At 38.1% G+C, this 12,186-nt stretch overlaps 1 protein-coding gene across 3 annotated transcripts in view; it reads left to right on the top strand.

The window, feature by feature from the left end:
• ARFGEF1 (ARF guanine nucleotide exchange factor 1) overlaps positions 1–12,186 on the top strand; it is an 88,529-nt gene that overhangs the window by 25,248 nt on the left and 51,095 nt on the right. For all 3 annotated transcript variants that reach the window (XM_071737715.1, XM_071737713.1, XM_071737714.1), the window contains exons 2-3: positions 7,661–7,691; positions 11,648–11,804. In XM_071737715.1, coding sequence (XP_071593816.1) covers positions 7,661–7,691; positions 11,648–11,804 — 188 coding nt within the window. The remainder of the gene's footprint in view (positions 1–7,660; positions 7,692–11,647; positions 11,805–12,186) is intronic.

Here is a 12,186-nt window from a genome sequence, read left to right as displayed (position 1 = left end):
CTATACTGTTATGAATTCAAACTTGGTAAAATGTCTTTAAATCAGTGATCATCATGTATGTAATAATTGTAGTACATGGTTTGGAAAATAGCTGGTTAAAGTTGTTTTAAAATAAATACTGAAGTTCTACTTTTCTATAATTTACACTGCAGCTAACTTTATTTTACACTTTTAAATTGGCACGTACCTTTAGACTGCTGGGTCATTGAGGATTTCCATGTACTTTGACATGGAGGACAGCTTCAGTATTGATAATGATGAAAAATTTAGAGTTTTCTAATCCCTTGGTTGTTAGAACTTCCTGTATGATACTGGATGAAGTCAGTAGAATACTTGGATGGAAGGAAGGAAGTAGATTCAAACAAAGCATTAATGTTGTAATAGGATTTAACTTTTTTGGTATAGATATCAGTATAATTTAAATTCCTCTTCAGTGCATGTTCTTTGGATCTCATCTACTTGCTTTGACTTGAAAGAAATTAATTGAAATTGCTTCTTTCTCATAATTGTCTTCTGTGGTGTAAGTGATGTGAGCTCCAAACACTGACTTGTTTCCTCGAAGTATTGTATCCCATGCAGCTTTGACTGGTTCTACCTTCTGACTACCTGGGACTGTTATTTTCTTTAAAAGGCCCCTGCTTACTATCCTAAAATTCTTTTGAATGGAATACTTTCCTGTGGGGGTTTTTTAGTTCTAATACGGTTATGATTTTTAATAATCTGCATGCATTTTTGACAGTAAGAAGAGCTGGAAAATCCTTTTTTTTTTTCCAATACTAAATAGAAGAGAAGCTTCTTCCACCTCTGCCACAGTGAACCAAAGAACAGGCATATCTGATTTTTGTAATGTATATGGGGTAGCTTACTTTTCTCCAGTGAAAACAGAGGTATTTTCTATTCCAACGGATGTATTTTTGGATAGGTAAAATTTAATTCTGATGTTTACACTGGATGTTAGTCTTCAGATTCACAGATCCTTGTAGAATTATGCATGTGCTTCACTGGGAGACAGCATCAGCTGCTTCAAATACAATATTGTGGAAATACAATACAATTTAGTTTTTAATAGAATTCTGATGCTAGAATGGAAAAATTTATTGTGAGACGTATTAAATTATTTTATTTGGGAGAGGGGTGTCCTAGCATCATACTGTGCAATGAACTTGTATTTTTCCATTTTGAGGAAATAGTTTGCCTTTTTCCCAGTTGCTTCTTTCCCTGTAATCTAACTCAGGTCTTGATAATGTAGAGTTTAGCTTTGTGTATTGTTCCTGAAGGTAATCATTTAGTTATCCCTTACTTGATCAGAAAGTTATTCTTGACTTCTGCCATATGTAGAATATTTATACTTTACATGATTTTATGTCATACTTCAGTAAACAGAAGGAAATGTTACCTGAAGATAAGCTAGAGGAGAGGATCTGTTTTTGTTGTCTTGAGCTGTTGGCATAGAAGCCCAAGGGTATAATCCAGTCATAAACAAATTTTGAATGGTAATTAGAGACACCCTTCAGTGTAATAAAGGTTTAAATCATCTTTAAATCAAATTAGCAGGGCAAACAGTGAATTAGTTTTATGTTGGCATCTGATCAGCGTTCTAAACCAGTAAAGAGAGCAGTTAAGGTCCACAGCACCTGCTTGACCTACTTGGCCCATTTTGACTTTGGTGCTTAGGAATTGTCATTACAGAGAGAGTTGTAAATTGTAGTTGCAAATGAGTTTAGCTGGTTATTAAGTGTTAAAAAGAGAAAAAAACCTAGAAACTGTTCTGTTTGTTTTCTTTTTTTTTTTTATAGTAGAAACTGTAAGCAGTCTGAAGAGAGTAAGGAGAAGTGTTCAAATGACATGCTGAAATAGTGAACTAAAATTGGGGAAGTGAGCAGATGATGGATGCTTGCTGCAGTGGTTTACCTCTGGCTAGCAGCTAAGGGCCATGCAGCCATTCACTGCCCGTTGCTGGGGAGAGAACCAGAAGGGTAGAAGTGCAAAAGGTTTGAGCTGAGATAAAGATGGGCTAATAAGAAAACCGAAACAAAGGGGGAGTGGAGGGGCAAGAAGAGAATAAAGCAAAACATGAAACACACTTGATGCCAAAAAAAGCAGTAGCTAACCACCAGGCAGCTGATGCCAGGCAGCCCCCAAGCAATAGGAGGTAAACTCCCCACTCTCCTACCAGGTTTTTATTGCTGAACACAACATCATATGGTGTGGGATATCCCTTTGGTCACTTTGAGCCATCTCTCCTGGATGTGTCCTCTGTCAATTTCTCATGCACCCCCAGCCTACTTGCTGGTGAGGCAGGAGGAAAGCAGAAAAGGCTTTGGTGCTGGGTTAGCACTGCTCAGAGATACTGAAAACATCCCTGTTGTATTGATGCTGTTTCCACCACCAGTTTAAAACATAGTGCCATACAAGCTTCTAAGAAGAAAATTAATTCCATCCCAGCCAAAACCAACACACCTGTAAAAAAAGGGTCTCAGATATTTTAAGGGATTTCTTTGAAGCTATCCATGATGGTTTTTAGAAGTGTAGACGAGATGGCAAATTATGTTGAAACTAACATACATGGCAAATTTTACATGCTTTGTTAAACAGTTGATGCATACCACTGTAAAACTGTGAAATAATGTATCTCTGGTAAAATCTGTCCTGTGTGTGAAAAATCCACATATGTTTCCCTTAATTCTATGACAGAGCTCTGTAAAGAGGTCTTCTTACGGAGCTGCATATGAAAGCAAGAGTTCTGGAGGTACTTACTTTGTTATTTCTGCTGCACTTTATTCAAAGGGTACTGAATATACCCCAGTTAGTTCCAATTTAGGACACATCATCCCTTAGAATCATCTGAGCTATTTTCCACCATAATCCTCTGTTTACATCACAGATAATGCAGAAAAAGACTGGAAGCTGCAGCCCTTGTCTCCAGTCTTCCTGACCTTTTTCAGCATCTTGGATCTTCTCTTACCCTTCCTTGAATGGTGCTGCTGGGAATGAAAAGCTTTTCCTGCTTTTTTATCCTCCTTTTTGTGGTTTTGGGTGTGGGGTTAGGAGAGGGGGAGAGCAAAACAAGGAAGCAGGCTATGTTCTCAAGGCTGGCTTCACCTCTTTTCTAGCTAATCTACAGTTTAGCAGGGATTGCTTTCTCCCATTTAAAAGCATGTATTAATCAACATTTTGGTTCATCTGTCCTTAACAGATTATTTATCTAGCATGAGAATTGTTAGTTACTTTCATTACAGTCTGGTTTTCTGCTGATAATACTTGTTGAATTTTTGTATGCTTCCTGCTGGATGTGATTGCTAACATGACCATGAGATTGTACTGTGATTAACTTCTGTTTTGGTGTAGAGAGCAGAGTGAGCAATCAGGCAGTGAAGGAAATCAGGTTTTCTCTGATCCCAAAGTACAATTTCAGCCTGCTGTCTATCTTGTTCATAGTAATGGTATCATACCATGTGCTCAGCTGCCATTAAAAATATTTTAGTCTTGTGAAGTAATTGATGTCAGCCACTGTAATAACCTTTTTTTTTTACTTTAACAAAGGTTATAAAATCTGTACTTTCACATTAATAGACTGATGCAGTGCTGCTCATAATGGTGATAACGTTTAATTAGATTGACACTTGGGTAAGCTCATTCCTTGTAATTTTAGTATATTTCCTTCAGTTACAAAAACTTGCATTTTCTGATGTGAATTGGGACCTATTCCAAAGACAGTTGGAATATCAGCAACAGAATGAGGGCTCTAAGCAGCTCTGGTTGGAATTTTTTATACTATATTGGTATCCTCTGCAAGTTCTGTTATAATTTACAAAGCAAAGAATAAATTCAGAGAATCTGTCCAGATGACAGCTACCTGGGTTTTATACAGTCATTTAGTTGAGGAGTAAAATGAGTTAATGCAAAGTAGAACCCCTGTTCCTGATCTTTCTTTTCCTGAATGAGCCAGCCTGCTCAAACAGTGGTAGCTCCTCTGTGATAACATATTTAAGAAGGTGAAAAAAACCCATGCAGCTGTAGCCAAAGGGAGGAGTGGAAATATGTAATAGCAACCAAGGTCAGAGGAGAAGAAGGGAGGAGGTGCTTCAGGTGCCAGAGCAAAGTTTCCCCTGCAGCCCATGGTGAAGACCCTGGTGAGGCAGGCTTGACCCCCAGCAGCCCAAGGAGGTTGATGCTGGAGCAGATACCCACCTGCAGTCCATGGAGGTCTCTGTGCCAGGGCAGGTGGATGCCCGAAGGAGCGGTGCCCCTGTGGGAAGCCTGTGCTGGAGGAGGCTCCTGGCAGGGCCTGTGGACCCATGGAAAGAGGAGCTCATACTAAAGCAGGTCCATAAAAACCACATCTACACATCTTAACACCTCTGTAATTGTGTTTCAGTCACCTCCATGGGCTTCCTTTTCCAGTGTTCGATAGCCCTTTCAGTGAAGAGGTTGCTATTGATACCCAGTCTAACCTTCTGGCACAACTTTAGACACTTCTTGTCTTGTCACTTGTTACTTCAGACAGGAGACTGACATGCACCTTGTTACAGCCTACTTTCAGGTAGTTCCTGTAGGTGCTATGTGGCAGTCAGTCTGCTCCATAACCCTCCCTGTCTGTGAGGTCAGGCTGACAGGCCTGTAGCTCCCCACATCTTCTTTCCACTCCTTCTTCTGGATGGGCAGCAGGGACCTCCTGAGTTAGCCAGGACTGCTGGTAAATGTCAGGAAGTGGCTGGGTGAGCACTTCTGCCATCTCCCTCAGTAGCCCTGGTTGTATTCCATCTGGCCCCATAGACCTGTGTGTGTCTAAGTGGTGCAGCAGGTTGCTAACCATTTCCCCTTGGATTATGGGTTCCCTGTTCTATTCCCCGTCCCTGTTTCCTAGGTCAGAGAGCTTGGTACCTATAGAGTAACAGGTCTTATTACTAAAGACTGAGGCAAAGGCAGCATTAAATACCTCAGCTTTTTCCTCCTCCTTCATCACTATGCTTCTCCCTGTATCTAAAAAAAAGATGGAGATTTTCCTCAGCCCTCCTTCTGTTGCTGATGTGTTTGTAGAAACATATTTTAATTGTCCTTTACATTTCTAGCCAGTTGGGATCTGGCTGTTCTTTTTTCCTCATTGCATAACTTCACAGCATTCTTGTAGTCCTCCTGAGTGGCCTGCCCCTTTTTCCAAAGCCCATAAATTCTGGTTTTTTTCCTGAGTCCCAGCCAAAGCTCTCTGTTCAGCCAGGACAGTCTGCTTCCCTGCTGGCTTGTCTTCTGGCACATGAGGACAGCCTGCTCCTGCACCTGTAAGTCTTCCTTCTTAAAGTGTGTCCAGCCCTTCAGGGCACCTTTGTCCTTCAGGACTGCCTCCCAAGGGATTCTGTCAACCAGTCTCCTAAGAAGGCCAAAGTCTGCCTTCCAGCAGTCCAAGGTGTCAGTTCTGCTGGCTCTTCTTCTTACTTCTCTGAGAACCAAAACCAATCATTTCATGATCTGCACACCCAAGTCAGCCTCCAACCATCACACGACCCAGAAGTCCTTCTCTGTGTGCTAACAGCATGTCCAGCAGAATGCCTTCCCTAGTTGGCCCACTCACCAGTTGTGTCAGGACATCAATACTGATGATAATTTTTATGGTGGTTTTTTTGTTGTTGTCTGGTTGGTTTTTTTTTTTAAGATGTTCTTGGACTGAACTTGCCTCCTCGGCTAGCACTGGGACTGGATAGATTTTGCAATAAAAGCTCACTTTGTATGCATTAATTACCTCAGCCTTTTCTTTACCCTTGATGACCATGTATCTGCCTGGATCCAATAAAGGGCAGAGATTTTCCTTAGTCCTCTTCTTGTTGCTAATATATTTGTAGAAACATTTCTTACTGTCTTTTAACAGATGAAGCCAGATTAATTTCAGGTTGGGCTTTGACCTTTCTCATTTTCATCCTGCATAGCGTCAGGACATCTTTATAGTTTTCTGCAGTCTACAGTGTTTGATTCTGTGTTCAGAATCACTGAGTGAGAATCTGCTCAGTGTCCTCATTGTAGTTGTAAACTTTGAACTTGGAAGCCGTCCTGCAGTTGTGTCAGTTGGTAATGTTTGTTAGACAGACTTCAGAGCATCTTGAGGAGGAGTTCCTGGGTGTCAATGCTAACAGGGAAGGTAAGATAATCATAGGTATGAAGATATTGGGAGGAAGAGATTTTTTTTCTCCTTCCCTTTGGTTAGGAATAAATGGATTAAGCCTCATAACCTGGTAGGAAGACAGACTTTCCTGAAATGCTGCTGTTGTTACTTACTAAGGAATATTGAATAGCTGGAATACAGAATTATTTTGATGTTTTGTCTAGTTCTGGGCTATACAGATTTAAACCACTTCTGCGGTAGCTGTTTCTCAGATGAACTGACTTGCCTAAACTCTGGGTTTTACAGGGGAGAAACAGAAGCATCAATCATATCAGAAATGAGACCCAGATTTTAGCTTGATATGCCCTCTTTATGTTCACTTTTCTTGATGCTTAACAAGTCTATTAGTAAACATAATTGATACTAGTGATTCTTCATAAAATAAACCTAGGAACTTGTGCTGTGAAAACATGAATTTGTGAATGTGACACAGTATGAATGTGTGAAATAGTAATTAATAGGGATTGGACACAGAAGTAGTATACTTTTGCTGCACAGGAGCTTAGGTAGAAACATTTAAGACACTTTTTTTGTCAAAATTGAACCATGCTCCTCATGTAAAGCTTATAGACAAAAATCAGTCAAGTTAGTTTTAGTTGATTGTGAGTTTGCAAGATTGGGCAGGACTTGATGTGAAATGGATCTCCTGACATGACTACTTAAAACCATTTGTATTTGTATATATTTTCATATTTGATCCCATACACATTATTTTGAGAAGGTATTCCTGCAGCATGGGAAATCCTAGTGTTCATGGAATTTCCTGTGATTCAAGTGTGGTAAATTACTAGAGAATCCAGATAAAAGTATTCTTGAAATTGAGAATGTTTCCTAAAATTAGTTTCAGTAATTTAAAATTACTTTTAAATGTGCTGTTAACATTTTTTCAATGTCTTCTCAACAGCATTAAACCATTAGTTTTTACATTTTAATATATTTAATATATTTCAAAATAGAATTAAATAGAGGTGTTACAGAATATTTTTTCCTCCCCTCTAGGCATACTGTGGTGTCTAACTGTTTAAAGCCAAAGATAATTATTAGTAATGAGGGTTTTATGTAAGACTCACTAATGGTAGTTTCTTTATTGTTTTTCTGGGTAATACACATTTAACAAGCTTTATGTCCTTTATTGACTGATTAATAGTTTTAATAATACATTTTTTGTTATTTCTGTTCCCTGTGAAAAGAGCTTGACAGTGTTTTGGCAGAAGCATTCTAGGGATGTGATGTTTAGCTGGCATGAGTGGGTACAAATTTAAGTAATAAGTTTTTGAATATAGTTTTGTAAAGTACTTCTGATACAGGTTGCAGCAAGTGCAGGTGAAGAGTAGAAGCTCTTCTGAAACTGCTCATAAAGACATGTATTTTCTTTTTTTAGCTAATCCATGTCTCAAATGTTTTAACTAAATGGTTCTGCTTTCCAATAATTTTCAGTTATTTAACTTTATGGTTATTATTCCATTTCCATAACTGTGCTTTTTTTTTTTTTTTTTCATTTTACAGAGGAAATCAAGGCTGAAACAGAAAAGCAAAGGTATGTGATAGTTCATCATATTAAGCAATAGTGTGCTACCTTCTTAAAATGTGTTCTGCTTGGGGAATATGGGCTTTTTCCAACAAGTGTTTTCAATGTATTTTGTAAGGTTGGTGGTATCTGGAAACATGCTGAAAGTGCTGCTTATGTGACTGGCTGTTATGGTGCAAATCACAAGCAGAAGATAGCTTAGGGGGAGCTGATACTGTCTGGCCAGGGAGAGTAGGGATGGCGATCAAAGTAAGAAAAGATCCTTCTGGGTAGCATGAAAAATATTGGCAGAGAGCCCTGAACTTAAAAGGATATTGAAGCAGATTCAGAGGAGAAGGCAAAGCCTGGAATACAAGTGAAAGACTTGATCTGTGAGCAAGTAAGGGGAGGAGGTTGGGGTGAGGAAGTGGGAATGAGTAGAGAAAACTAGAGTAATTTGCAAAGTGTCAGGAAAGGACTGTGTTAGATACAGGTTTCTGGAGAAAACATCTCTATGAGTGCAGGTAGAAGCCAAAATTAACATTCAGCACTTTTCTGTTATGAACAAGTAAATTTAAAATATTGGTAAACTGTGGAATCCATTGTTAGTATTTAATTCCATGTTCCACAGGATCTTCTTCACTCAGTGTACATTCCAGACCATGAGTCAGAGCTATGTGGTGAAGACTGTTTATACCACTTGTGAAAAAAATCCAATGATGAAAATTTTCTTATGGCTTAAGCAGATGAATGCTGCTTAGGGACCTGTGTTGTGTGCTGTAACTGAATTTCTGGTTTAGGCAAATCATTTAAACCACAGCTGTCAAATTGTCTGCTAATGATTTCTGGTTTTTCTCCTGGGTATTTGAGCTGAAATCTGCAAGTTATGGTTTGGAAAATGTGAACACTTCTAGCTGGAAAGGAAGGCAATAGGAACTTTGTTTCAGAGTATGTATAGGGCAATTTAGTATCAGATATGCTGAACAATTGAGTTCCACAACTTATCATATTGGGCATGTAAAAATTCATGGGTGCATCTGAATGAATCATTGACTTTCAGTTTCCACCAGCAAAATAAAGTCAAAGCCATCAGCTCATAGTAATTTTGTGAAAATAAATTTAATATTTGTGTAGATTCAGATTTTAATTGCACCAAAAACCACAAGACAGTCTCCGACAGAAACTAATAATGTTTTTGTAATAGGTTTTACTTGGAGTAGAATAAATAAAGCAGAAGTCAACATTTTTGAAGAAAAAATGTTTAATGTTACATATTCAGTGAGTGCTGTTTGTTCTGTGCACTGAATGAGGACAAGTGTTACAACTGGTGAGGGAGATTAATTATAATGAGGTATACAAGCATGGTTCAGCCATTTCTGAACTTTCAGATGCTTAAATTATGTCCTGTTAATATCTGAATTGTGATTTTGAGGGTGTAATGTTGTATGTCTCTAGCCTATGTACATTTACCAAGTATATTGTGGTTTCTTCAGTGCTGTCTCTAGTCTGACAGCAGCCTTTTGCTGCTGTAAAAGCATTGCTTTTACACTTGGTAACTGTGAATGGATTTGCCCTATCCTTACTCTGACGTCAAATTTCTTCGGTGCAGTAGAAAATACTATTTTTCCAGGCCTTAAAATAGAAAAACCTCTTAGTTTATTGAATTATTTTCAGCTTCTTATTTCTGTGATTTAGATTTGAGTACCCCAACAAGGGGCTTGTAGTGATAGTTCTGTCAAGTTTTCCAGTCCCTGTTTGACAAAACTGATCTCCCAGTTAACTTGGAATGCATTGGAAAACAGGTAATTTCCACCTCCCAGAACTTTAGGATGGAAAACTGCTTCTTTTGGTTTGTTTTTTGTTTTGTTTTTTTTTAAACAGAGCCAGTGTTTGGTAGTGGGATGGAGACAGGCTGATTTATGTAACCATTTCACAGCAAATGCTGCCAAAATAATTCTTAGCAATTGTTAAGTCTGTAAGTTAGCCTGTTCCCGTGTCTATATCAATGTATTTCATAATCTTCATGCTTGTTGTGTTCCTTGGTGGAATAAAGTTTTGTTAGGAACATTTGTTGGTTTCACAGTCTGCTGGGGAAAAAAAAACCAACAGCTGAACTAGTGTGTCGACTAACATGAAGAAGAGGACTTTTAGGTTTCTCTTCTCCCCTCTCTCTGCTGTCCCCTTCCTTCCTATCAACAGCTACATGATGAGCTTACTGAGTTGTTATCTTTCCAGAGACATCTTCCTTATTTATTATTTTGGGCCTTTTTTGATAGCCTTAAATTAAGAGAAGCTCCAGGCTTGTTCAGTAAATTGCTGTAACATAGATTCTTCATTTTTTGAATCTCATTTTCTTTATTTTTGGAATCTCATCATGGCCTGCTCTTGTTTCTGAAAAATTCGGATTTTATCTCTGGAACTGTCTTTCAACCTAATTTTAATGGTATCACTAAACATAATCACTAGATAAAGATCAGTCTGTTGTAAGACCTAAGCAAGCAATACAACCCTTCCATTCCTCAGAGAAAAGCTTTTATAGGAATTTCAGACAGATTCTAGAACAGAGAAGGATCGTGTACTTCCTCTGCAACTTAATCAGATTTGGGTTTTGTCCAAAAGAGCTTTGTTTCAAGCAAAACAATATTGGGTAATGAGTAATGTTCCGCATCCAACAGAAAAACAAACCTCTGCTCTTCTTCGGGAAAAAAAATAAGTAAGGATAAATTCTTAAACCTTCAAAAGAGAGTTTATTTAGTAGAATAACACTATTAACTATCACAAATTAGAATTTAGCTGCCCTTTTTAAGCAGCCTAAGCAAGGAGGGCTTTTTTGGTAGAAAGTATATTTTCTACCATCTGCATTCCTTGAAGCTTCTCCTTTAATTTGCAACACACACATAGGGCCTGGATTTGAAATTAGTTCTTCTGCACAGCTCTGTTTGAATTACTAGAAGAATTTTGTAATCCTTCCCTACAGAATATGAAGTTCTGCTTTTTTTTCTTTATACAACTTACTAAGTCTCTGTAAGACAGTATTGTTCACCCCTCATGTAAAGATGTGTATGTATACGTGTGTGCACAAAAAAGTTTAGGAATGCTTTATATAAAGGTGATGAGCTGTTCTGTGAAAAGTAAAATCCAAACAACTTGTTTTGAGTCTAAGTCAAACTGCAATGATGCACATAAATCAGCGAAAAAATACCCAATCTTAAATGTCCTTTTTATCAATCATGCCCTTTCTCAAGGTGCTGTAAAAAATAGACTTCAATGGTTAATAATTGTCTCAAATTTTGTATAGTCACTCAGATACATTGCCCAAGTGAGATACAATGGTAATCACTGTACTCTTCAGTTCTTTAGAGTTATATGAAGTACAGAAAAAAACCAAAACATCCCCCAAACTTTGTTCTTTCTTTTTTGTTTGTTTGTTTCCTAAGTATGTCTAGGATCAAAGTACTTTCTCTAAAGTAGTGAAGCAAACTTTTATCTTAATAACTGCTCAACTACTTTATTAACTTTCAGGGTCATCCAGGAGGAAAAAAAAAAGGCAAAAATATCTTTGGCAAGTTGTATTTTTTGTCTGTTCTAGTAGTAAAATTTCTGCCTAGAATTCTCTGGGACTTGCGATGGAATGTGGAAATGATGCTGAATAAATTTCCCTTTCTTCCCTCTGCCTTTACCAACCAAGTAAGGAGTGTCTTTGACAATTTTCAGAGGAAAGAAATCTTTATGCCTTCAAACCAGGAGGCACCACTGAATATCTACTTAATGTGCAAATGGGTGAATTTGATCAATGAAAGAGTTTGATGGAGTGTAAGAGCTGTTAAGTATATTTATACAACCGTATTACCATTGTGTCAACCTTGCAGAAGTTACTCTTTCCTAATGTTAATTTTCTTGATATTTTATTTCATTCATAAATGTGTTGGTGGTGAGAATGATTTGAGTGAACTCTTACACCATTCTAATCCAGTCATTCTGTTTAGTCCCCCCCATGGAGAAGCAAAGCCTGGTTCAAGCACTCTTCCACCTGTGAAATCAAAGACAAGCTTCATTGAAGCGGACAAATACTTCTTACCATTTGAACTGGCATGCCAGTCAAAGTGCCCCAGGATTGTCAGTACATCTCTAGATTGTTTACAGGTCTGTATGAAGATGAGCATTAATTAGCAGCTACAAATTCTTTTAATTTGAAAGGGAAATACAGTCATGTAATGTCATTGGTTTTCTATTATTTTCTTCTATTACACACAAAGCCAATTTGAATCTATTTCTGACAAGAGGTGAATCTGTGTCTGTCGTGTTACTAATGCATGTACCTATTTATTTATGTATATATATTACCACAGACAGTTACATATTTGGCTGAGTTTCAGTGTGTTAGCATACAACTACCTAGGGTAGCTCTTCTCCTGAGGAGCCTAATTAATACAATTACATTCACAGGCACAGGCATGCCTGGCTTGCTGTTGCACTACAATGCCTTGCTGCTTTCTGTACTCTTAGGTAGGTGGGCCATTGGAGA

This window comes from Heliangelus exortis, chromosome 2 (genome assembly GCF_036169615.1).
Source record: "Heliangelus exortis chromosome 2, bHelExo1.hap1, whole genome shotgun sequence".
Taxonomy (NCBI): Eukaryota; Metazoa; Chordata; class Aves; order Apodiformes; family Trochilidae; genus Heliangelus; species Heliangelus exortis.
Note: the sequence above shows the minus strand (reverse complement) of the source record. Positions and strands in the feature narration are given on the sequence as shown.